Source organism: Salmo trutta, chromosome 19, assembly GCF_901001165.1.
Source record: "Salmo trutta chromosome 19, fSalTru1.1, whole genome shotgun sequence".
NCBI classification, from domain to species: domain Eukaryota; kingdom Metazoa; phylum Chordata; class Actinopteri; order Salmoniformes; family Salmonidae; genus Salmo; species Salmo trutta.
Window position 1 is genome coordinate 34950882 of NC_042975.1, and position 27396 is coordinate 34978277.

At 46.4% G+C, this 27396-nt stretch overlaps 1 protein-coding gene across 1 annotated transcript in view; it reads right to left on the reverse strand.

The window, feature by feature from the left end:
* Positions 1-2955: 2955 nt before the first annotated feature.
* The window catches only part of LOC115153746 (neuronal tyrosine-phosphorylated phosphoinositide-3-kinase adapter 1), a 43788-nt gene continuing 19347 nt past the window's right edge, over positions 2956-27396 (reverse strand). Inside the window, exons 2-8 of the mRNA XM_029699331.1 lie at positions 12540-12790; positions 9221-9603; positions 7853-9094; positions 7298-7564; positions 6868-7113; positions 6329-6435; positions 2956-3381 (exon numbers count right to left, since the gene is read on the reverse strand). Coding sequence (XP_029555191.1) covers positions 2956-3381; positions 6329-6435; positions 6868-7113; positions 7298-7564; positions 7853-9094; positions 9221-9603; positions 12540-12730 — 2862 coding nt within the window. The 5' untranslated portion in view covers positions 12731-12790. The remainder of the gene's footprint in view (positions 3382-6328; positions 6436-6867; positions 7114-7297; positions 7565-7852; positions 9095-9220; positions 9604-12539; positions 12791-27396) is intronic.

Genomic DNA, 27396 nt, shown 5'->3' on the forward strand with positions numbered 1-27396 from the left:
TTACATTATAAATATGCAAACAGTTAGGTGGTATTTCCCTCTTCAATCATGATTACTTCATCTCCACAATAACAATCTACTTCTACCCAAACAACAAGGCAAACCAATCCATCTCATATGTACTCAACATGTTTCAATGTTTCTATAATAGTAAGAATCCCTTATCCCATCTCATTTTTAGAAAAGGCTAGAGAGAAGTGTGTTTTAAATGTCTGTAACCAGGTTTCCATCCAAACTTTTTTGCGAGTAAAGTACAAAAAATGTAATGCCAAGCCTGATGGAAACAGAACATTTTTTGGTAAACTTTTCAAACGTCGACAAAAAAATATATACTAGAGAAGGTGGGATCTTTTTGTGTCTGTAAAATTAATTATGCGAGACATATCGGTGGAAATGCTTTTATGCGCAAATAGTAATATTATAACCATCATATCGAAGTAAATTTGAAGTCACGCTATGGCAAGTTGTGTGGTCCTCCCACTAGGACTCGTCGGGAAAGCATGCAGTTTATAAGGCTACAGATGAAATAAATGATGATGAAGTTGTGTGGTGAATGTGCACGGTGATGAGCTTGATGCCCCTTTCCAATAAATATCGAATGGTCTTATTCGGGTGACATGATCATCGATGCTTGGCTGCCGTTTGACAAATACACATAATCTTGCTCTTTTGTCCATGATAATCTTTCATCAATATCGGAGTGTGCACACTCGCTATGTGGCTCAGTTGGTAGAGCATGGTGTTTGCAACGCCAGGGTTGTGGGTTCAATTCCCACGGGGGGCCAGTACAAGTACAAAAAAAATGCATGAAATGAAATGTATGCATTCACTACTGTAAGTCGCTCTGGATAAGAGTGTCTGCTAAATGTAAAAAATATAAAGCAACATGTTCTGTTTGAAAACCACCAGTAGACTTGAAAAAGTATTTTTTATGCATTACATGGGAATTTAACAGCAACATTTATTTTATGTGCACTAATTCATCACTCACAGCCTTTTTTTTTGAGAATATTCGCAGAATATTCGCATGTAAATCTGTCGTCAATTGGATGGAAACCAAGTTTATGTCTATATGCTTGAACACAAGTGTGTATAAAATGTATCTTGTTGAGGATCAACCTTAATAAGTCTCATTCAAACTCTCCCTCCCAATGTCCATGACATTTGAGGAAGAGAGCTTTCATGTCAACCATGAGTTGATGTAAACTGTACTTAAAGTAACTGTTCAGTGAAAATCTCACATCAAAAGTTCATATTCTGTTAACTCATACCAAATAATGTTGTTGACTTGTCCTTACTCGTATTTGTGGCCAAAGTATACATTGGAGAAAAAAAACGACTTAAACTTGTATCTCAGAGGTTTCAAAAATGCATGCTATTTCCTCATACTCCTGAGTGGGCTACTCACATTCATATTTTTAATCACCAGTATACGCCCACACCATTCTGTTGTTCTGGTACGCCCACACCCTTCTGTTGTTCTGGTACGCCCACACCATTCTGTCGTTCTGGTACGCCCACACGCTTCTGTTGTTCTGGTACGCCCACACCCTTCTGTTGTTCTGGTACGCCCACACCATTCTGTCGTTCTGGTACGCCCACACCCTTCTGTTGTTCTGGTACGCCCACACCCTTCTGTTGTTCTGGTACGCTCACACCATTCTGTTGTTCTGGTACGCCCACACCCTTCTGTTGTTCTGGTACGCTCACACCATTCTGTTGTTCTGGTACGCCCACACCCTTCTGTTGTTCTGGTACGCTCACACCATTCTGTTGTTCTGGTACGCCCACACCCTTCTGTTGTTCTGGTACGCCACACCATTCTGTTGTTCTGGTACGCCCACACCCTTCTGTTGTTCTGGTACGCCCACACCCTTCTGTCGTTCTGGTACGCTCACACCATTCTGTTTTTCTGGTACGCCCACACCCTTCTGTTGTTCTGGTACGCCACACCATTCTGTTGTTCTGGTACGCTCACACCATTCTGTTGTTCTGGTACGCCACACCATTCTGTTGTTCTGGTACGCCCACACCATTCTGTTGTTCTGGTACGCCCACACCATTCTGTTGTTCTGGTACGCCCACACCATTCTGTTGTTCTGGTACGCCCACACCATTCCAACACAGAAAAGCTGATTTTTAACATACTTAATTATAAAATGTTGGAAGGAAAACTATTTCACTCATAATGTAAGTAGTTATAGGTCATATTTCATAGTAATCTGAAAACACTGGACAGTTACTTTAATTCAGGGAAAATTAGGCCAAATGAATTGAACCAGTGTTGCTCTTATAGTATAAATACTCCATCCTATAGTATAAATACTCCCTCTTATAGTATAAATACTCCCTCTTATAGTATAAATACTCCCCTTTTATTTTATATCAGCGAAGGCTGAGTCGACTAGTTTAATAAATTAATAAAGAGTCAAGGAAGGGCTTTTAGAATACTACATTTAAAGGGTAAGAAATCACATTTAAAGTGTAAAATATCACACAGTACTGACTGATTGTATGTCTCTTCTTGGTTTAATGTTGTATTGGTATATCCCTCAACTGAATCTTCCCCATCTTTTTCCATCTCTACAAAGTCATACTTTAAATCATGTTTATGTTTCAGTTGTTCATTATTTCTCTGGCCCACACACCTCTAAACATCTCAGTAACCTTGACGACATTGTATCAGCTCCACATGAAGTTTATCTTACCATATGAGAGCACAAAACTCTCATCTTACTCTCATGCATATTCTCTCTCTTCTGTGGTCGGCGGTAATCACACTGTCACTCCTAAGAGAGAAAACAGTCCTCCACCCTTTGTAGAAAGTGATTCCCACCATCTCTCTCCACTTGTAAACTTCTTGTGTCACCACAATAGTGCCCAATAGTACTTATTTAGTACATAGTACTTGCCCCTATCTTTCTACTGTACCTCTCCTGCCCCACCCGCCCCCCCTCAGATGGCAGTGTCCCACACCACAGCCTGGGGCCTCTGGCAGGGAGGTGTGCCCGTCTTGCGGGGTTCAGGGGTCCGTCTCCAGCTGGGCAGGATAGGCATGCTGTCCTGCTTACACAGGCTCTTGTCCGGGCGACGCTGGGCCTTGATCTCTTTGCATAGGCAGCGCTTCCTCTCGATGACCTCCAGCAGCTTGCCATCCCTCTGGGTCTGGGCTGCGGATGCGGCGGCACCCCCGGTGTTGGGAGGCTGTCCCTGGGCTAGCTGAGCCAGGTGCTGGAACTGTAGCTGGAGGTGGTGCTGCTGCTGCAGCTGCTGGAGCTGCTGCTGTAACTGCAGCTGCTGCTGATGGAGTTGGAGCTGCTGCTGCTGTCTAGACAGACTGGGACTGCAGGGTGTCTGGGAGGAGTGGGACAGCCCATGCAACTGGACAGAGAGAGGCAGATAGGGAGAAAGAATGGGAGTTAAAAGATGATGCATGATTTGGGGATTTTGTATCAGTACATTACCTTCAATTTAACTTGGGGTATGCATGAATACTGCATCCATGTTGTATCCCTGTAAACACTGAATATTTGTTGTAGCACTGAATCCCTGAACAGCTTCTATCCCCAAGCCATAAGACTGCTAAACAAGACTGCTAAATACCCGGACTACCTGTATTGACCCTCTTGCACTGACTTAATGCACACACACTGGACACTACCCCCACACTCACACATACTTACACCGACACCCCAACACACACATACGCCCACACACACATAACATGCGTACACATGCATACTAATGCCACACTCACACACACCCACACACTTTCACACTCACCACATACGCTGCTGCTACTGTCTATTATCTAAAAAATAAAAAAATAATAAAATATTGTCTATTATCTATCCTGTTGCCTGGTCACTTTACCTTTACCTATATGTAAAGTTGAAGTCAGAAGTTTACATACACTTAGGTTGGAGTCATTAAAACTTGTTTTTCAACCACTCCACAAATTTCTTGTTAACAAACTATAGTTTTGGCAAGTCGGTTAGGACATCTACTTTGTACATGACACAAGTCAATTTTCCAACAATTGTTTTCAGACAGATTATTTCACTTATAATTCACTGTATCACAATTCCAGTGGGTCAGAAGTTTACATACACTAAGTTGACTGTGCCTTTAAACAGCTTGGAAAATTCCAGAAAAAATATGTCATAGCTTTAGAAGCTTCTGATAGGCTAATTGACATCATTTGAGTCAATTGGAGGTGTACCTGTGGATGTATTTCAAGGCCTACCTTCAAACTCAGTGCCTCTTTGCTTGACATCATGGGAAAATCAAAATAAATCAGCCAAGACCTCAGAAAAAAATTGTAGACCTCCACAAGTCTGGTTCATCCTTGGGAGCAATTTCCAAATGCCTGAAGGTACCACGTTCATCTGTACAAACAATAGTACGCAAGTATAAACACCATGGGACCACACAGCAGTCATACCGCTCAGGAAGGAGACGTGTTCTGAATCCTTGAGATGAACGTACTTTGGTGCGAAAAGTGCAAATCCATCCCAGAACAACAACAAAGGACCCTGTGAAGACGCTGGAGGAAACAGGTACAAAAGTATCTATATCCACAGTAAAACGAGTCCTATATCGACATAACCTGAAAGGCCGCTCAGCAAGGAAGAAGCCACTGCTCCAAAACCGCCATAAAAAAGCCAGACTACGGGTTGCAACTGCACATGGGGACAAAGATCGTACTTTTTGGAGAAATGTCCTCTGGTCTGATGAAACAAAAATAGCACTGTTTGGCCATAATGACCATCGTTATGTTTGGAGGAAAAAGGGGGAGGCTTGCAAGCCAAGGAACACCATCCCAACCGTGAAGCACGGGGGTGGCAGCATCATGTTGTGGGGGTGCTTTGCTGCAGGAGAGACTGGTGCACTTCACAAAATAGATGGGTTCATGAGGAATGAAAATTATGTGGATATATTGAAGCAACATCTCAAGACATCAGTCAGGAAGTTAAAGCATGGTCACAAATGGGTCTTCCAACTGGACAATGACCCCAAGTATACTTCCAAAGTTGTGGCAAAATGGCTTAAGGACAACAAAGTCAAGGTATTGGAGTGGCCATCACAAAGCCCTGGCCTCAATCCTATATAAAACTTTTGGGCAGAACTGAAAAAGTGTGTGCGAGCAAGGAGGGCTACAAACCTGACTCAGTTACACCAGCTCTGTCAGGAGGAATGGGCCAAAATTCACCCAACTTATTGTGGGAAGCTTGTGGAAGGCTACCTGAAACATTTGACCCAAGTTAAACAATTTGAAGGCAATGCTACCAAATACTAATTGAGTGTATGTAAACTTTTGACCCACTGGGAATGTGATGAAAGAAGTAAAAGCTGAAATAAATATTTTTCTCTACTATTATTCTGACATTTCACATTCTTAAAATAAAGTGGTGATCCTAACTGACCTAAGACAGGGAATTTTTACTAGGATTAAATGTCAGGAATTGTGAAAAACTGAGTTTAAATGTAGTTGGCTAAGGTGTATGTAAACTTCCGACTTCAACTGTATATACTGTAGCTACCTCAATTACCTCGTTGCCCTGCACTTCGACTCGGTACTGGTACTCCTTGTATAGATCCATGTTATATTTACTCATTATTGTTATTCATTATTCACTGTGTATTTATTCCTTGTGTCACTATTTCTATTTTTTTCTTTTATCTTTATCTTTAACTCTGCATTGTTGGAAAAGGACCCGTAAATAAGCATTTCACTGTTAGTCTACACCTGTTTTTTCCCAAACATGTGACAAATACAATTCCATTTTATTTGAGCATTGAAGACCAAGCCCAGCAACCACCACAGCATCAATAAGAATGTGTTGCAACATGTGCTGCCACTAGAGGACAGTGTGACACCATCTTTGGGCCTGTGGCTCCCCGTGGTGTGCGAGGGAGGGTCAGGCAGCACACGCAGACAGTCTCTGCAGCACAGCACAGCACACTTGAACTGCGTCAGCATTTGAAATGCAGCCAAGTGACTGGGCAAAACGCAACACTATTGGACATCGGTTCACTGCTCCAAAACACTGTAGGGAAGCATACTCCTTACATCTCCGCATACGTCAGTTAGAGCATTGCTCTCTCCTGGACTTATTCTTTAAGGCTGCTGGCCACATCCTTATTCTGCTCACTGAACATATCTCCACACTATAAATAGCTCAGGAGGAGGGTTGTTGCTATCAGCACAGGGCATGATAAGAATGGCCATATTCTTCAGAATAATTCTAATACTACTACTTGTACAAATTATAGTAATCAAAGATCACCAAAGATCATGGTCATTATAATAATAGGTATTATTCACCTGACTCAGTGCCTCTCGATGAGGCAGGCTGCTCTGCCTCTGAACGTCGCATCCACCCACCTGCCTCACCCCAGAAGTGGATGATGAGCGGCCGAATCGACCCAGTTCTGGAACACAAAAAAAAACAAGCACTGTTCATACACCTGTCTATAACCACAAATCAATTATGGTTATTGTGCTGTTCATGTTGCCTGGGAGAACAGCTGTGCATATAGAAGGCAGTGCATTCTTACATGTGTCTATGCACAACCGCTGGTACATGTGGGGGAGGTATTGTATGCATAAGTATGTGTATATGTGTGTATATATAGCTCTGGTACTACACATGCTGCCACTGATGATCTTAACCCATAACACCATGATCATGTGACTGTGGATGGAAGAAATCCACTTAATAGGATCTTCAGAGACATCTGCTGATGTCATCTCTTTTCTAAAGAACTTTTTGTGTGCTAGTGAAATCCTTGACATACTTTAGAGCACTTTCCCTTGGAAAGATTCTGCTAGAAGGATTCTGTTCTAGGTGTCTAGGTGCTTACCTCCATTGCGATAGGCTGGGAAGGTTTGGCAGGGGAGAGGGAGACCCCCTCTAGGCAGGGCTCGGAACCCCAAGAACCCCTCCTCCATCCCAGCCAGGGACTCACTGTGGCCCAGCCCCCTCCCTCCAGTGAAGCGTACTGGGATCCCAGAGTGGCCTCCTCCTCCTCGATGCCCTGGGACCAGCTCCTCCTTGTCCACCCTCAGGAGGGCATCGGCACTACCATTCCATGCACGCCCTTCATCCTCTGAGAGGGGAATGACAGATAGAAATTGTTGAGTAAACATACAATGAGTGTCTATTGACAGTATAGTAACAGATGACACTCAACTTACAGTCTAATAGTCTGATTATCCCTCCAAGGGATGAGAAGAACTTCTGATAAAATTCAATATTTAATTTTAACTCATTATGCCCCCCAGTTAACTTACTTTCTCTTGCTGTCTCTCGGCTGCTGTGACTGAAGGAGAGTTTCCTCTGCACGGGCCAGTAGGACCCGTCGTCTCCAAAGCCACTGCTGTCCCAGGGCATGAACGCAGCCTTCCCCTGGACGGGCCCAGGCACCGTGCTGCTTTTGGAGGCCACATCCCCGTGACCCTGGTGGTGCAAGGAGGGCAGATGAGACCCTCCTCGCAGGCTGTCGTACGCCGGGGGTCTCCGGAAGCCCACCGAGGGGTAGGTCCAGAGCAGGGGGCTGTCTGAGGAGGGTGGCTTGTAGGCAGGCAGGCCATGAGGGGTGTGGGAGCGTTGGAGGTGGGGACGTGAGTGAGGGCGAGAGTGGGAGGAGGTGGAGGAGGAGGACTGGGTTGGGTTTGAACTGGTGCTGGTCTGGGATGAATGGCTGTTGGTGGTGGGAGTGCTCTCAGCCTGAGAGTGGGACCCTGTTTCTCTGTCTCTGTCTCTGTCACGGTCTCGCTCTCTGTCTCTCTCCCTGTGTCTCTCTCTGTCACTGTCCCTGTCTCTGTCTCTGTGATTGTCCCTGTGACCGTCTCTTTCCCTCTCTCTGTCCCTGTCCCTCTCTCTGTCCCTGTCCCTGTCTCCTTTGTCTGACTTCAAGCAGAAGCTCACAGACTTGCCCTCCTTGCCAGAGCCCTGGGTCTGGGTCTGGGCAGTGGACTTGGAGGAGGTTTCTGAGCCATTCTTGTTGTTGGTGTTGGGGTTGGGAGAGTCTCCTCTATCTGGCTTGCGGTAGTGGTGGTAGTGTGAGGGGCGGTGGTGGGGGTGGTGGTGCTGGTGGGAGTAAGGGGAGGTGGACTTGGAGGAAGGGGGCAGCGGTGTGGAGTGGCTCCTGGCCCTTAGACCCGGTGCAGGGTCTAGCTGGCTGTCTCTGTCTCTGTCTCTGTCTCTATCTCTGTCTTTGTCTCTGCTCTGCTTGTCTCTTTCCTTAGACTCCTTACAGCCTGACAGGATTATGGGGAGATTGGATGAGGGGGTGGTAGAGGCAGAGGAGGTGCTGGATGGAGTTGTCATACTGGAGGAGGTCTGGATGCTGATGGTTCCCAGTTTGGCAGCAACAGCTTTGTGTTGGACCCCGACCCCGCTGGAGGCAGCAGCTGGCTGGGGAAAGGCGAGCAGCGGAGGCCGGTGCTGCAGCAGGTTGGGGAAGGGGGCCGGGATCTTACTGGTGGACTCTGTCTCTGATTTGTTTCCCTGGAGGAGATAGGGGGTAGGGGCCCGTGGGGGTTGCGGGCTGGAGGAGAGTGGCTGGGGGACAGGGGTGGTGGAGGTGGAGGAGGGGAGGGGCGAGGAGTGGGAGATGGACACTGTGGCTTTAGGTTTGGAACAGGAGGGGGAAGAGGAGGAGGGGCGAGGTAGAGGGGCAGAGATGCCAGAGGAGTGGTGTTTGGAGGATTTGAGTCTCTCGTGTTTGAGAGGGACACGTTTGTGTCCCTCTCTGTCCTCTGGCAATGGGTACTTCATCTCCTCATAGATGGCCTCGTTTTGGTCTGAGTCTGAGTCGGGTGTGGTGGCAACGGGAGTGACAGGGTGAGGGGTGGCAGTCTGGCTCTCCCTGGTGAACACCTGGCCCACCATCTCTATGTAGACAGGCTCATCATCCCCCTCCTCACCCTGGGGCTTACCCTCACCCCCCTGAAAAGGCAGGGGCGTGGCAGGAGGGGGCACGCGGGCCGGTGGGGGGTCAAACGAGAGCTGAGTGCTGGGACTTCGTTTGGGCTTCAGAGGTGGCACCTTCTTGGACATGTCCCCTGAGTCCGACTTCTTCATTGCTGGAGGCGAAAGAGACAGAGCAATGAACTAGAGATATTTCAATCATCACAACAGGGACAATAATAATAACCCACATTTCCTAATTTCCCAACTCCACTACCCTCATTACTGTTGCAATAGCCTACCATTCTTCTTCTCAGAGTGTTTGGCCTGCGAGTGAGTGGGTAGGGGCGGTGGAGGGGTGTCCGGGAGGACGTGAGGTGCTCTGGGGTCTGAGGAGGAGGAGCTGAGGCGGGTGCTGGGGTGTCGTTTGGGTTTGGTAGGGGGGCAGCGCCCGCCGTGCTGTGACTGGGTGTCAGAGTAATCCTCCCCGTTCTCCAGACCTGTGTCTCTAGCGCCCACGGCATGGCAGGACTGGGAGCGGGGGGCCATGGCAGAGGCACAGGAGTGAGGGGACAGATCCTGGGAGGCAGGCATGGTCATGAAGCCCATGCGGAAGTGGCGTCGGAAGGACGCCAGGTCACGGACCTTGCCCACCGTGGCGGAGGAGGGGTCCTTCTGGCTGGAGCTGGAGAACACAGGAAGCACAGCATTCCGTCATTCAGCAGTTAATCACGTCTCAGTCAAGGACCTTCATTTATTTCCCCATTGTGTTGCCCCTCCCCTTTTCTGCCTCGCTCCCTTTTTCTTTTTCTCTTCAGAAACGTTCTTTAAATAGCTTCAGTCCTTTACTCTTCCTCTCCCTCTGTCTGTCACACACACACTGCTGCTCATACATGGATGGCACAGGGAGACTAGCTTCCCGTTGAAGAGTGAGTGATGAGAGATTGGGCGAGGCAGTGCAGCAGCTGTGCATGCCAGTATTGTGTGTGGGGGGGACTCTTCCATCCTTCCATATCCCTCCACATCTGCTCCCCTAGCTCACAAACACATTCAATTAGGAAATTACTTCCCCTAAAATCGAACTCCCCAAAATCTAGCTACTCCTCTCTGAGTGTAATCTCCCTGTATGTACATCACTGTGTCACTGGGTATCTCTAACTAATTCTTTATCTGTTTTATTACGTTGTCTCTTCACTACACTCATCATGACCTCTGCCAAGCATTTGATCTGTTTCCATGGCAACTGGCTTGCCTGTTTATTGGTTTAGTGGTTTGTCTTAAAACCCACCAATTTCACATGGTATTGCTTGCCAATGTACAGTACTAAACATACTGCAAACAAGCACACAAAGGAACTGCAATTTTTTGTGGCTATTTATTGCCTGAAAAAAGGTGTGGCAGTGCAGCATAACAATTCAAACTGGAGTTTTCTTCAATAACATATATTGGAGTTGAATGTATAAAGTACTGTGCTGTTCCTTTGATTAAACAGATTACTCAATTCTTATTTGCTCTCTAAAGCCAAATTTACTTTCAAGAACGTCATATGGATAATCCCTGAAGGTCTTTTGAAGGTCATCATGACCGCATCCAAACTACCATCATGCAGGAACGCCACAGATTCAGAACATCTTTGGTTTCCTAACAGGTGAAACCAAAATCTATATCTCTACAATCAAGCTACTGATTGATTAAATTGGAGCAGAATCCATACATCCGTACCTTGATGAGCAACAACATGGGACGGGGAGTTGCAGCTGATATGGTCCAAATCTGGAGTTATTACATATAAAATATACAGTATAGGTCCATAAATGAACCTTTATAAAGGTGACTCAGCCGTAACAACAGCTGCTGAAGTCATTAGAAAAACACTGTGCACAACAATTACCATGAAAAGAGCTGAAATGACACCTCTACAACCATCTAGAAGGAAATGATTGGCTGTCTGATACAGGACATAAAAAGCCTCTACTGAGTGTCAGCTATGGCTCGTGTCCTTTTCAACCGGTTTCTCCGATTCTATTGGTCCTGTTCCACCGTGGCGACGAGAGGAGAGGTAGCCATTGTAAGGAAGGAAAGAGGGGATGAATGGGTGGGATCTGACTTCTCTAGCAGGACCGGAGGAATGGTGCTGAAGGAAAGGTGCTGAAGGAATGGTGCTGGAGGAATGGTGCTGGAGGAATGGTGCTGGTAGAATGGTGCTGGAGGAATGGTGCTGGAGGATATGGTGCTGGAGGAATGGTGCTGGAGGGAAGGTGCTGGAGGAATGGTGCTGATGGAATGGTGCTGGAGGATTTGGTGCTGAAGGAATGGTGCTGGAGGAATGGTGCTGAAGGAAAGGTGCTGGAGGAATGGTGCTGGTTGAATGGTGCTGGAGGAATGGTGCTGGTAAAATGGTGCTGGAGGAATAGTGCTGGAGGAATGGTGCTGAAGGAAAGGTGCTGGAGGAATGGTGCTGGTGGAATGGTGCTGGAGGATTGGTGCTGAAGGAAAGGTGCTGGAGAAATGGTGCTGGTGGAATGGTGCTGGAGGAATGGTGCTGGTAGAATGGTGCCGGGGACAACGACCGCCTTTTTGTTTCCCTGCAGGGAACGAGTGGGGGCTGAGTGCGTGGGTGCACACATGTGTGTGTGTCTGGTGTGTGTGAGAAAGAAAGAGAGAGAGAGAGAGAGAGAGAGAGAGAGAGAGAGAGAGAGAGAGAGAGAGAGAGAGAGAGAGAGAGAGAGAGAGAGAGAGAGCCTAGGTAACTGGGTCTCTACGTGTGTGAGAAGAGGAGGAAGAGATGTTGAGCTTCCGAGCATGCAATCAAAGGCCTCATTTAGGAGGTTATCGCATGTGAGTGAACCTTGAGTGCATGTTGCCTTGTTTGTTTGAGGTAGAGGTGAGAGGTAGAGCAAGAGTGATAAAACATAACAAACTACACATCCAAATGTAGGCCTTGTTTTTAGGTCACAATGTGTAGTCTTGTACTACTGATGAGCCTTAATTCTGCCATCATTCCTTATGAAGCGGTGAAGCAGCAGGGAGACAATGTGAGCTTGCACCTTCCTTTTGAGAGGAGGGAAGCTAGCGCAGGGAGCGGAAACAGCACTGAGCATGTTCATCATGGAGAACAGAGATGCAACTGTTTTCTGTCTCATTGCATTATGTGAAGAAAAGCCAAGAGCAGAGCTCTCTGTGTGTGTATGTGTGTGTCTTTAAGTGTGCCTGTGTGTATATGTGTGTGTGTGTGTCTTTAAGTGTGCCTGTGTGTATATGTGTGTGTGTGTCTTTAAGTGTGCCTGTGTGTATATGTGTGTGTGTGCGCCTACGGGTGTGGAAGTGTGTGTGCATGCCATAATCTAGATAGACACCAATGGGCCACATTGGCCCTGTAATGAAGGCCATAAAGCTCCTCTCTTCCCATCTTCTGTTCCTCTCATCTTGTTTCTTATCTTCCTTTCTACATGCCCCCACTCCCCTTAGGATGACAATTAAGAGGTTGCACATAAAATATGAACAATAAAACTCTTCCACTTCAGTTCAGAAATGTACAATTGAACTGAACTGAATAATCTTCATTCCATCTCTCCAGTGTGGCATGCAGCTGTGAGTTGAGATCAGTTCACCTCTCCTCACCTCTTCTTATTGCCTTCCTGGTCCTTGTGCCTCCAGTCCAGCCGGCTCTTACGATACAGCAGGTTCATGTCGCCGCGGGGACACTGCTCCTCCTCGCAGCCAATCACAGCGCAATGTAGCCGCTTGCCCCTCCTCTCTATGTCACGCAAGAAATGCTCCACCGCCACATCCTGGGCGGAGCCAGAGCTCATGGTATAGAAGACCAATAGGGTGAAGATGATGGATGTCACTGCAGACCAAGCTTGAGTCACCTAGACATGGAGAAGATGGGGACATTGTCATTGTTAATAGTCATCTACTATATGTTGAGCTGACATGGCAGAGCCCTGTCCAGTTGTCCTCTTATACAGCTCTCATGTCGACATGCTGTATGTAGGGCAGTAGCAATTACAACATGGTTATGGTACCTGGCTCCTTCTCTTCCATACAGGTACCCAGGGCAGGAGGGATTCCTCCAGACATAATGAGGTGCCCAGAGACAGGGTAGGACTTACCAGGAGTGAAAGTTAAAAACCAGAGAGGCCGCGTGTCTGACAAAATATCTGACCAAAATATGTGAAAACATCCAAATAAACGGACAGGAAGGAAACGTAACTAATAAGGCTCCGTGTGTCATGGACATCCTTTCCTCCAGGCTAAAACAAACTGGGCATTGGACCAGGCAGCCAGGTAGACATGCAGCCAGGTAGCCAGGGAGCCATGTAGCCAAGCAGCCAGGTAGACAGGCAGCCAGGTAGCCAGGGAGCCATGTAGCCAAGCAGCCAGGTAGACAGGCAGCCAGGTAGCCAGGGAGCCATGTAGCCAAGCAGCCAGGTAGACAGGCAGCCAGGTAGCCAGGGAGCCATGTAGCCAGGTAGTGAGGTAGCAAGGTATTGTATGTTTACCCAGCCCACTGTGTTGTTTACCCCAACGCCCAACCTACAGTGGATCACATGAAAACACTATTTATATTTTCATTATCCAATTATGACTATCTGAGTAAGCATGTAACTCAGCTGCAGTGTTTCTCTCTGGCCGGGGGCCTTGGGGTGGCCTAACTAGGGCTGTTTGCTATCCAGGCAGTAATGTGGTTTGTCATATGTAGCGCACGCAGGGCTTCCTGCACACGCTATTCACCCCATGAAGAGTCAGGCTTGTTGTGGGGCAGATATTTGAGGGCCTAACAGTGTTGTGTGCGTTGGAGTATGTATGCGAGCACGGCGCTGCGATTGGCTAAGAAAAGCGCAGCTGTCAGCTGGTGTGCGAGGGTTCCCAGTATTTTTCCATCTTAAATGTAAAAAAATGGAGTGTGAGTGTTCAAGTGCTTTTGGTGGTTTACTTATACAGCATGGGACACTCTCTCCTTGCAATTGGTTTTGGTTTGAACATCATCGTGCAAACACTGGATGAAACGCACACCAACATACAATGTAGACAAATCCATTTAGAGGTCTACTGCTACTACACATTCAAGTAAGCACTCAATGAACCCACCCATACATAACTTTATTAACCCTTCTCCAACAGCACAGGGAATTCTCAAAGCTGTCTCCATTAGGTTACACATCAATTATTGTCTCTGTACTTTGTTGTTCTGTTGAACTATCTATTTTTACCGATTGGCATTCTATAAATAAGAGACCAATTTAATGTCTATAATAATACAAATGTAAACCTTAATCCGATTCCAGTGGAAGAGTGCAGGCTGCAGAGTCATAAACAATATGGCTCTGAGAACACAGGGTTCTCTACAGTGAGAGATGACATCATACAGAGAGCAGTGTCATCCCATCATGGTTCTGACATGGCCCTGTGTGTCACCCTGTGTGCCATCGTAGCTCCCGCTATTCCTATTGTCCAGTGCCCTGGCCTCCCTACACACAATGCCCTGCTGCATTGCTGCGGCCTGGCTGCCCTGCGTGGCATGGCGTGGGGTGGCGTGTTGTATGACTCAGTGTTAATTAGGTTAGGGAGTTGAGACTGTGTAGGTTGGGCTTCTGTTAACAGGGCCGCTGATTTGGGCTTCCAGGACCTGGCAGCTGAGCAGGCAGCCCTACAATTGTCGCATTACAGCTGTTGGGAAGTGTGCAATTACGCAGGCTGCTGAGGAAAAGGACACTGCTTGGGAGATGGTTCGTCAAGTTCACTAATCCACTATACAGCACACTTCCTCTACTCCTAGAGCATGTATTATCCATAGCCGTGGGCCATACAACATATTTTCCCCCAAAATGATATTACTCCTGTCTGAACAGACATAAATAAAATCATTCAAAATACTACACCAGAGAGCATCATTTAGCTACAGAGGATCAATAGCTTCAACAAATAGCTGTGGATTAAGTTTTATTACAAGTCGCAATTTGGGCAGCACATGTGCCAAATATAGAACAGCTTGTAGCATTGTGGCCATAGAGATCAGCGAGAAAACGTAGGCCTACCGTTTTGGAAAGCAAATGCCTACTGCTGAAAATAGAAGACTAATCTGTCTGTAGAAGAAAACTATTGTTTTATCAACAACTGTTGAGGGATTCTGAGTGAACGGCATTGTTTTTCAAAGTAACTTATCACCGATGAGTAGCCTATGCTTCATCTTCACCATTGGGTGAGTCAGTGTCACTGGCCACACAGTATATATATACAGAAATTTGCATCCTGTAGTACCAACTCAAAAAAGTTCTGGGACACTGTAAAGTACATTGAGAATAAGAGCACCTCCTCCCAACTGCCCACTGCACTGAGGCTAGGAAACACTGTTACCACCGATAAATCCACTATAATTGAGAATTTCAATAAGCATTTCTCTACGGCTGGCCATGCTTTCCACCTGGCTACCCCTACCCCGGTCAACTGCCCGGCACCCTCAACAGCAACCCGCCAAAGCCCCCACCATTTCTCCTTCACCCAAATCCAGATAGCTGATGTTCTGAAAGAGCTGCAAAATCTGGACCCATACAAATCAGCCGGGCTAGACAATATGGACCCTCTCTTTCTAAAATTATCTGCTGAAATTGTTGCAACCCCTATTACTAGCCTGTTCAACCTCTCTTTCATATCGTCTGAGATTCCCAAAGATTGGAAAGCTGCCGCGGTCATCCTCCTCTTCAAAGGGGGTGACACTCTAGACCCAAACTGCTACAGACCTATATCTATCCTACCCTGTCTTTCTAAGGTCTTCGAAATCCAAGTTAACAAACAGATTACCGTACATTTCGAATCCCACCGTACCTTCTCCGCTATGCAATCTGGTTTCAGAGCTGGTCATGGGTGCATCTCAGCGACGCTCAAGGTCATAACCGCCATCGATAAGAGACATTACTGTGCAGCCGTATTCATCGACCTGGCCAAGGCTTTCGACTCTGTCAATCACCACATTCTTATTGGCAGACTCAACAGCCTTGGTTTCTCAAATGATTGCCTCGCCTGGTTTACCAACTACTTCTCTGATAGAGTTCAGTGTGTCAAATCGGAAGGGCCTGTTGTCCGAACCTCTGGCAGTCTCTATGGGTGTGCCACAGGGCTCAATTCTCGGGCCGACTCTCTTCTCTGTATACATCAATGATGTTGCTCTTGCTGCTGGTGATTCTCTGATCCACCTCTACGCAGACGACACCATTCTGTATACTTCTGGCCCCTCTTTGGACACTGTGTTAACTAACCTCCAGACGAGCTTCAATGCCATACAACTCTCCTTCCGTGGCCCTGCTCTTAAATGCAGGTAAAACTAAAAACATGCTATTCAATCGATCACTGCCTGCACCTGCTCGCCCGTCCAGCATCACTACTCTGGACGGCTCTGACTTAGAATACGTGGACAACTACAAATACCTGGGTGTCTGGTTAGACTGTAAACTCTCCTTCCAGACTCACATTAAGCATCTCCAATCCAAAATGAAATCTAGAATCGGCTTCCTATATCGCAACAAAGCATCCTTCACTCATGCTGCTAAACACACCCTCGTAAAACTGACCATCCTACCAATCCTCGACTTCAGTGATGTCATCTATAAAATAGCCTCCAACACTCTACTCAACAAACTGGATGCAGTCTATCACAGTGCCATCCGTTTTGGCACCAAAGCCCCATACACTACCCACCATTGTGACCTGTACGCTCTCGTTGGTTGGCCCTCACTTCATACTCGTCGCCAAACCCACTCGTCGCCAAACCCACACGTTATCTACAAGTCTCTGCTAGGTAAAGCCCCGCTTTATCTCAGCTCACTGGTCACCATAGCAGCACCCACTCGTAGCACGCACTCCAGCAGGTATATCTCACTGGTCACCCCCAAAGCCAATTCCTCCTTTGGTCGTCTTTCCTTCCAGTTCTCTGCTGCCAATGACTGGAACGAACTGCAAAAATCTCTGAAGCTGGAGACTCATATCTCGCTCACTAGCTTTAAGCACCAGCTGTCAGAGCAGCTCACAGATCACTGCACCTGTACATAGCCCATCTGTAAACAGCCCATCTATCTACCTACCTCATCCCCATACTGCATTTATTTATTTATCTTGCTCCTTTGCACCCCAGTATCTCTACTTGCACATTCATCTTCTGCACATCTACCATTCCAGTGTTTAATTACTATATTGTAATTACTTCGCCACCATGGCCTATTTATTGCCTTAACTTTCCTCATTTGCACTCACTGTATATAGACTTTTTTAAAATTTGTTCTACTGTATTATTGACTGTATGTTTGTTTATTCCATGTGTAACTCCGTGTTGTTGTATGTGTCAAATTGCTATGCTTTATCTTGGCCAGGTCGCAGTTGCAAATGAGAACTTGTTCTCAACTAGCCTACCTGGTTAAATAAAGGTGAAATAAAATAAATAATATATATATATATATACACACACAGTACCAGTCAAAAGTTTGGACATACCTACTCATTCAAGTGTTTTGTTTGTTTTTACTATTTTATACATTGTAGAATAATAGTGAAGACATCAAAACTATGAAATAACACATATGGAATCATGTAGTAACCAAAAAAGTGTTAAACAAGTCAAAATATATTTGAGATTTTAGATTCTTCAATGTAGCCACCCTTTGCCTTGATGACAGATTTGCACATTCTTGGAATTCTCTCAACCAGCTACATGAGGAATGCTTTTCCAACAGTCTTGAAGGAGTTCCCACATATGCTGAGCACTTGTTAGCTGCTTTTCCAACACTCTGTGGTCCAACTAATCCCAAACCATCTCAATTTGGTTGTGGTTGGGTGATTGTCGAGGCCAGGTCAGCTGATGCAGCACTCCATCACTCTCTTTCTTGGTCAAATAGCCTGTACACATCCTGGAGGTGTGTTTTGGGTCATTGTCCTGTTGAAAAACAAATGATGCGCAAACCAGATGGTGTATTGCTGCAGAATGCTGTGGTAGCCATGCTGGTTAAGTGTGCCTTGAATTCTAAATAAATCACTGACAGTGTCACCAGTAAAGCACCCCCACACCATCACACCTCCTCCTCCATACTTCACGGTGGTAACCACACATGTGGAGATAATCCATTCACAAAGACACGGCGGTTGGAACCAAAAATCTCAAATTTGGACTCATCAGACCAAAGGACAGATTTCCACTCGTCTAATAGCCATTGCTCGTATTTCTTTCTTTGCAGCAATTCGACCATGAAGGCCTGATTCACGCAGTCTCTTCTGAGCAGTTGATGTTTAGATGTGTCTGTTATTGGACTCTGTGAAGTCTTTATTTGGGCTGCAATTTCTGAGGCTGGTAACTCTAATGATCTTATCCTCTGCAGCAGAGGTAACTCTGGGTCTTCCTTTCCTGTGGCGGTTCTCAGGAGAGCCAGTTTCATCATAGCGCTTGATGGTTTTTGCAACTGCACTTGAAGAAACTTCCAAAGTTCTTGAAATTCTTCCATATTGACTGACCTTAATGTCTTAAAGTAATGGTGGACTGTCGTTTCTATTTTCTTACTTGAGCTGTTCTTGCCATAATATGGACATGGTCTTTTACCAAATAGGGCTATCTTCTATATACCACCCCTACTTTGTCACAACACAATCGACTGGCTCAAATGCATTAAGAAGGAAATACATTTCCCAAATTAACTTTTTTTATAAGGCACACCTGTTAATTGAAATGCATTCCAGGTGACTACCTCGTGAAGCTGGTTGAGAGAATGCCAAGAGTGTGCAAAGCTGTTATCAAGGCAAATGGTGGATACTTTGAAGAATCTCAAACATATTTTTATTTGTTTAACACTTTTTTGGTTACTACATGATTCCATATGTGTTATTTCATCATCATGTCTTCACTAAATGCATCAGGGTATTGCATGCATATAGGCTTATAGGCCTAGGCTTCCACTGAGATGAATATTTAAAATGTAAAGGAAGAGAAGCCTCGGCCTAGACACAGAGAAAGAGAGAGTGAGAGATATGCTTTATCGTTGTCGGATAGGCTACTGCTGTCTGCTATAAAGATATAGGCATACAGAAGAAGGTTAATTTAATTTTTTTTCGATCAGAATATTTTTTTATAAAGATAAGCATTATATTGTTAGATTATAGGAGTAACTCTGGTAGGCTAAAACATTAATCCTCACCTCAAGTTCAACTGTAGGAGTCAGCTGGAGCGCCAAGTCAAGCCATTGTGTCACGTCCTGACCATATACTTAGGTATTTTTGTATTATATTTGGTCAGGACGTGGCAGAGTTATGTTTGGTTATGGTATAGTGGGGTTGTGAGTATTGGTTTAGGTTCTAGGTTAGGTTTTCTATGTGTAGGTTGGGTGCTGGACTCTCAATTGAAGGCAGGTGTGTTGAATTGCCTTTGATTGGGAGTCCTATATTAGTAGGGTGTGTTTGTCTGTGTGTTTGTGGGTAATTGTATTTTGCACTGTGTTTCGGTTCACCTGTGAAACTTTCTCCTTTGCGTGTTTATTTTGTTTTGTCGTTTCTATCTATAATAAATATGATGTGGAACAGTCAACCCGCTGCGTATTGGTCATCGAGTGATTTCGACATATCTTCCGATGAGGGAGAATACGAGGAACGTGACAGAATTACCCACCAAACCAAGACCAAGCAGCGGGGGAAGGAGCTGCACACTGAGTATATGGATTAGGGTGAGAGATGGACTTGGGAGGAGATTCTGGACGGGGCCGGACCCTGGCATCAGGCTGGGGAATACCGTCTCCCTCCGGCGGAGATTGAGGCAGCCAAGGCGGGGAGGAGGCGTTTTGAGGCCATGAACGCGCTGGTGGAGGAGCACGAGAGGCACCCCCAATATTTTTTTTTGGGGGGGGCACACGGGTAGATTGGCTAGGGCAAGGAAAAGCCAGAAGCCAACTACCCGTGCTTACATGGAGAGAAGTATGGAGTTGAGGGCGCCGAAGTTTGCAGAAGTGCGCACAATCTCGCCCATACGCTTGCACAGTCCCGTGCGAGCTATTCCAGCCCCGCGCAGATGCCGTGCTAGAGTGGGCATCCCGCCTGGTAGGAGGATGCCTGCGCAACGCGTCTGGCCGCCGGTACGCCTCCTAGGACCAGGCTACCCTACGCCCGCTCTACGCACGGTAACTGTCGAGCCCCTGCACAGCCCAGTTCGCCCTGTACCAGCACCCCGATCGTACAGGGCTACTAGTTCCATCCAGCCAGGACGGGTTGTTCAGGCGGTGCGATCAAGACCACCTGTGCGTCTCCATGGCCCAGTCTTGCCAGTTCCCGCCTCTCGTGCTGACCCGGAAGTGCGTGCCTCCAGTCTGGCACGACCTGTACCAGCTCCATGCACCAAGCTTCCAGCGCGTCAGTCCAGCCTCGAGAGTACGGAGACTGGGCCCCGTCCAGAGGATCCCACAGTGTGCAGCCCAGAGGATCCGACGCATGAGTGGCCCGCCTCGCCGGACCCGCCAGAGTGGCCCGCCTCGCCGGACCCGCCAGAGTGGCCCGCCTCGCTGGACCCGCCAGAGTGGCCCGCCTCGCCGGACCCGCCGCCTCGCCGGACCCACCGCCTCGCCGGACCCGCCAGAGTGGCCCGCCTCGCCGGACCCGCCGCCTCGCCGGACCCGCCGCCTCGCCGGACCCGCCAGAGTGGCCGGACCCGCCAGAGTGGCCCGCCTCGCCGGACCCGCCAGAGTGGCCCGCCTCGCCAGAGTGGCCCGCGTCGCCAGAGTGGCCCGCCTCGCCAGAGAGGCCGGACCCGCCAGAGTGGAACGCCTCGCCGGACCCGCCAGAGTGGCCCGCCTCGCCGGACCCGCCAGGGACACTGGGGTGCAACCCAGATGATCCGACACCGGTGTGCGGACCAGAGTATCCGACAACAGCTTGCGACCCGGGACTGAGGGGAGCTGCCTGTGACCCAGAACCGGGTGAGTCTGGTCACAATTCTAAAGTAAAGTTGATTAACTATGACTGTGATGATTCTGCCTACAACCCAGAACCGAAGGAGTCTGCTTACAGCCTGGGACCGAAGGAGTCGGCCCACGACCCAGAACCAAAGAAGTCTGCCTACTGTCCTAAGCCCAACAGGTCTGTCTACGGTCTGGAGGACAGTAGGCCAGAACCGGAGCCACCTCCAATATAGGGGGTTGGGGGTTGGGTCATCGAGTGATTTCGACATATCTTCCGATGAGGGAGAATACGAGGAACGTGACACATTGTTTATAGGGAAAATACCAGCAGGATATTATATCATGGCAAACACAACATTATAGTTGGAAACTTCATTTGGCCAAAGAAAATGGCTCAACAGAATTAAACAAAACACTTGCTAAGTGGTTTAAAACTTCACAAAAGTTTTGAACAGGCTATATTGCTGAAATTACCAAGAAAGGCTAGTGCCTGCTGTACCCAACAAATGACAGCAATAGGCTAATGATATTGAAAGGCCTACTTATAACTTATCTTAAACCAAATAAGGAACATACAATTAAAAATACAGATCAAACTTCATTTAGCTGTAACGATCGTCGTGCAGGAAGGAAGAAGTGGACCAAGGCGCAGCTGGGAGCGAACACATGTTATTTATTACAGACTGAAATAACACGGTCAAAACAGAGAATAAACGTATCGCTACTGCTCAAACAAAAAGAGACAACAACCCACAAACATCGTGGGGGGAAAAGGAACTTAAATATGATTCCCCAATCAGAGGCAACTAGCGACAGCTGTCTCTGATTGGGAATCGACAGAACCAAACATAGAAATACGCCCCAAAGCAAGGCTATACCAAAAACATAGAAAATAAACTATAGAAATGCCACACTCTGACCAAAATAGAAGAGTTCACCTGGTCAGGGCGTGACATTAGCCAACAAAACTGTCTCAACAGAATGAAACAAAACACATTTAGCATATTTAAACAACTGGTTTAAGATGAATAAATAGGCCTACAAAAATAACAATGATTTAAAATAATAATGATAGAACAAATATGAAAAATAAATAAAGTAAAAACATTGCATCCTACCTGAATAGTGAGTTGCACAGTAGCCTGCATTTGGCCATTTGTGTGGTATTACAAAATATTCTACTAATGTCTTCTAGCATATCAATTATGTAGAATTGCATGAAATGCTTTATAAAAGGCAACTAAAAACATGTCTGCTCAGCTGTATGCGTTATAGATGCATGCAAGGCTTTATTATAAAGGGGAATCTTTCTACCCCCACCCTCCAGCACTCACAACTCAAAACAAATTCCGCAGCTACTGTATGTCCTTAACAGAGCCTAAATGAATATGGAGGCAACAGCATCGCTCACATAGACGTCCCAGTTTTAATCAGGTCTTACATGTGCTATAAGCATACACATGCACACACACACACACACACACACACACACACACACACACACACACACACACACACACACACACTACATAGTCCTGTGTGGCTCAGTTGGTAGAGCATGGTGTTTGCAACGCCAGGGTTGTGGGTTCGATTCCCACGGGGGACCAGTACGGGGGGAAAAAAATTATGAAATGTATGCATACACTACTGTAAGTCGCTCTGGATAAGAGTGTCTGCTAAATGACTAAAAATGTAAAAATGTAAACATAGGCTATACTGTATATGCAGCCCACAATGTAGATATACAACCAAAGCCCCCACACTGACACATTAAATCAGCAATTCAGGGATTGTAAAAGCAGCTTAAGAGGCATTTACAGGGTCAGAAGTCATTCAAATCCACCTCGTTAGAGCTAGGAGGCAGACGGAGGCAGACGGAGGCGTGATTCACATTACTGGATCTGCATGCAAGGCTGCAGAAAATTTAGCCATTCAAACAAACACAACACACACACACTGTGACACATGGACAACAAACAAAACACACACACACACACACACACACACTGTGACACATGGACAACAAACAATACATACACACACACTGTGACACATGGACAACAAACAAAACACACACACACTGTGACACATGGTCACAAAAACACACTGTGACACATAGACACAGACACAACACACTGTGACACATAGACACAGACACAACAGACTGTGACACATAGACACAGACACACTGTGACACATGGACACAGACACAACACACACTGTGACACATGGACACAAAAACACACTGTGACACATAGACACAGACACAACACACTGTGACACATGGACACAAAAACACACTGTGACACATGGACACAGACACAACTCACACTGTAACACATGAACACAAAAACACACTGTAACACATAGACACAAACACACACACTGTGACACAGACACAACACACACTGTGACACATGGACACAAACACACACACACACTGTGACACATAGACACAAACAAATCACACTGTGACACATGGACACAACACAACATTAGAATGTAGAGGCTTGCCACGATATTAGAATGTAAAGTCTTGCCACAGTATTAGAATGTAGATGCTTGCCACAGTATTGGAATGTAGAGGCTTGCCACAGAATTAGAATGTAGAGGCTTGCCACAGTATTGGAATGTAGAGGCTTGCCACGGTATTAGAATGTAGAGGCTTGCCACGGTATTAGAATGTAGAGGCTTGCCACAGTATTAGAATGTAGAGGCTTGCCACAGTATTTGAATGAAGAGGCTTGCCACGGTATTGGAATGTAGAGGCTTGCCACGGTATTAGAATATAGATGCTTGCCACAGTATTGGAATGTAGAGGCTTGCCACAGAATTAGAATGTAGAGGCTTGCCACAGTATTGGAATGTAGAGGCTTGCCACGGTTTTAGAATGTAGAGGCTTGCCACAGTATTTGAATGTAGAGGCTTGCCACAGTATTTGAATGTAGAGTCTTGTCACGGTATTAGAATGTAGAGGCTTGCCACAGTATTAGAATGTAGAGGCTTGCCACAGTATTAGAATGTAGAGGCTTGCCACAGTATTAGAATGTAGAGGCTTGCCACTGTATTGGAATGTAGAGGCTTGCCACAGAATTAGAATGTAGAGGCTTGCCACAGTATTGAAATGTAGAGGCTTGCCACAGAATTAGAATGTAGAGACTTGCCACAGTATTGGAATGTAGAGGCTTGCCACAGTATTAGAATGTAGAGGCTTGCCACGGTATTAGAATGTAGAGGCTTGCCACAGTATTAGAATGTAGAGGCTTGCCATGGTATTAGAATGTAGAGGCTTGCCATGGTATTAGAATGTAGAGGCTTGCCACAGTATTAGAATGTAGAGGCTTGCCACGGTATTAGAATGTAGAGGCTTGCCACGGTATTAGAATGTAGAGGCTTGCCACAGTATTAGAATGTAGAGGCTTGCCACAGTATTTATATGAAGAGGCTTTCCACAGTATTAGAATGTAGAGGCTTGCCACAGTATTAGAATGTAGACGCTTGCCACAGTATTAGAATGTAGAGGCTTGCCACAGTATTAGAATGTAGACGCTTGCCACAGTAAATGATTTGGGAAAAGATGTGAAAATGAGATGTCCACAATTTAAACTAATCAAACAATAATTACTGTGAGAAGTATCTCTGGTTGTAAAAAAAAGGGAGTGGCTAACCATTATAGGCCTACAGTATATTGAGGATCTGTGGTGTCAAAGGACTGTGGCTGTTTCTACATTTCCTATTTAAACTCAACCTTGGATGACTTCTGGATGCAGGCTTTGCATTCCCTGCCATCTGGATTGTTTGTGGGAGACAGTGCTCCCGAGACAGTGAGCCCTACATCCTCAACCCCTTCTCTCCCTCCTCCTGTCTCCCTCATTTCTGTCTCCCCACCCGTCTCCCATGTCTCCCCTCGTCCCTTCCTCTCTCCCTGCCTCTCTGTCTGTCTCCCTCCTCCCCCATCCTGCCTCCCAGTGGTGGCAGAGAGAGCCCCTAGCTGTCAGGCCGTCTGCTCTATTGGGCCGTGGGGCTGCTGTCTGTCACTCCACATTGCTGGCCTGTTACAGGGCTCCACCACACCGCCACACCGTCACAGCATACAGCACAGAACCACATGGCGTGTTATTATGGCCTGACCCCTGTGGCCGTGTTGTGCCGCACGCATTCACAATGTCACTATCACCACACTCTGACACGCCCGGCTGTACGCCATGGCAGTCCAACACACTGCAGCCAATCAGTCAGGAAGAGAAGGACCGAGAGGAAGGGAGAGAGATAGGTATTGAAAGAGATACAGAGAGTGAGAAAGAGAGTGAAAAGGGAGAGGGAGAGGTAGAGAGGGGAGGAGTGGGTGAGGGAGAGCGAGAGAGAGAGAGACAGGGGAGGAGTGGGGAGGAGGGGAGAGATAAATGGTCCTCTAGAGTAGGATGGGTAGAGATGCATAGACAAGGAGAGAGAAAAGAAGAGGAAGGGAGAGGAAGGGATAGGGAGGGAGGAAGACAGCTCAGGCAGGAGCTTGAGGGAGAGAGGAGAGGAGGTATGGGGAGAGAGGAGAGGAGGTATGGGGAAGAGAGGAGAGGAGGTATGGGGAAGAGAGCAGAGGAGGTATGGGGAAGAGAGCAGAGGAGGCATGGGGAAGAGAGGAGAGGAGGTATGGGGAAGAGAGGAGAGGAGGTATGGGGAAGAAAGGAGAGGAGGTATGGGGAAGAGAGGAGAGGAGGTATGGGGAAGAGAACAGAGGAGGCATGGGGAAGAGAGGAGAGGAGGTATGGGGAAGAAAGGAGAGGAGGTATGGGGAAGAGAGGAGAGGAGGTATGGGGAAGAGAACAGAGGAGGCATGGGGAAGAGAGGAGAGGAGGTATGGGGAAGAGAGCAGAGGAGGCATGTGGAAGAGAGGAGAGGAGGTATGGGGAAGAGAGGAGAGGAGGTATGGGGAAGGATGAGGGAAGCCGATAAATAGAGACAGAGAGAGAGATCACGGTAGAGATAAACAAGAAAACAAAATGGGGACAGATTGATAGAGAGAAATAGTGAGATGGAGAAAGAGAGCGAGGGGATGAGTAAATGGAGAAAGAGAGCGAGGGGATGAGTAAATGGAGAAAAAAGGAGGCAATAGATAAACAGTGAAAGAGAGAAGGAGCTGGACTGTAAGAATGGGGGAGGGCTGCATGTGAAACCAACAAGTCTTTCACACCAGTCACTGCGTGTGTGGTCTCCTAGCAACACTGTCTGCTACTTGTCTCTCTCCAACCGCTAAATATTCACAAAGGGGGATGTTAGCGCTCTCGTTCATGATTATCTGAATGGGAAAGTTAACATGCTAGGGATCCAATTCTACCCCGCTTAATTAGTCTTTCTGTGTACACCTACATTGTGTCTTCATTTCCATAGTATATCTATAATATAGATACCATATGCTGTGTAGAGAGTGCCATTTTCATATATTCTCCAAATGATACACAGTCATCTCTAAGGTTACCAGTCAATTCCACATGTATGTATTACGAAAATCCATATATGCCTACTATGAAATGAAATTGGACGCAACCTTTCCAATGGTGTGATGATGTTATCACACTGTATTTGCTGTATATCGTTGTAGTAGTTAAGAGAACACAGTGTGTTGAGTCACTGTGATGTGATGTTTGGTCAGAGAGGAACCCCACTGGGACACTCCATGGGATTACTGCCAACCACTGGGCTGCTCACACTAAAACAAATGAATACAAACACCTTCATTCATACAATGCATGAGAAATAGAGCAGTATTGGGTGTCAAATGACTGCATGTGACTGGCAGCACTTCAGAATGAAGATAATTGAATAATGCAATGTATGGACTAGAGATTGAGTACAAGACAAGTACAATACAATTCTGAAGGTCAGTGATGGGCAATTTAGATGGGGTGGGGACCACAAAAAAATCTGAACTCACCATGAGGGGTCGCATTGGCTCAAGAGTCTGCTTACCCACATCCATACCCACACATGTAGTCAGAGTCGGCCCTAGACATTTGGGGACCCTAAGTGAAATTTTGTTGCAGTTTTTAACATGATATCTGAGTTATATTGACTAACAAAATCATTGGGGGCACCCCGTTCTGTAATTCGACCATGATTAATACAAGTTTAGATAGGTGGCTAGACTAATTTACCAATCTGCAAAATGTAAGCTGACATGACCTAATTGAGTGACTGTCAGTGACTGACATAGCAGGAGAGAAACTGCTGATGCACAACCACATTTAGAAATGTCACCTTGTTTATTCTACTATTCTAACTCTCAACAGGAAGTTGAGACCCCGATTGAGTCCCCCCCCCCCAAAAAAAAAGAATAGATCCTCTGGCATTCCACAGAGGTATTCCCGAGAATACTGGGGGAGGAGGATCAATGAAAATGTACTGTTAAAATGCATGAGGACTTAAAAATACAATTGACTAAGCTGACTAAAACTGATATGGTAGGCAGTATAATCTTCCATTTCTGTGTGATAATTATGACAGACTCAATTTTACCAGATCAATAAAATAAGAATAGAAAGAGAAAGACACTGAAACAAATG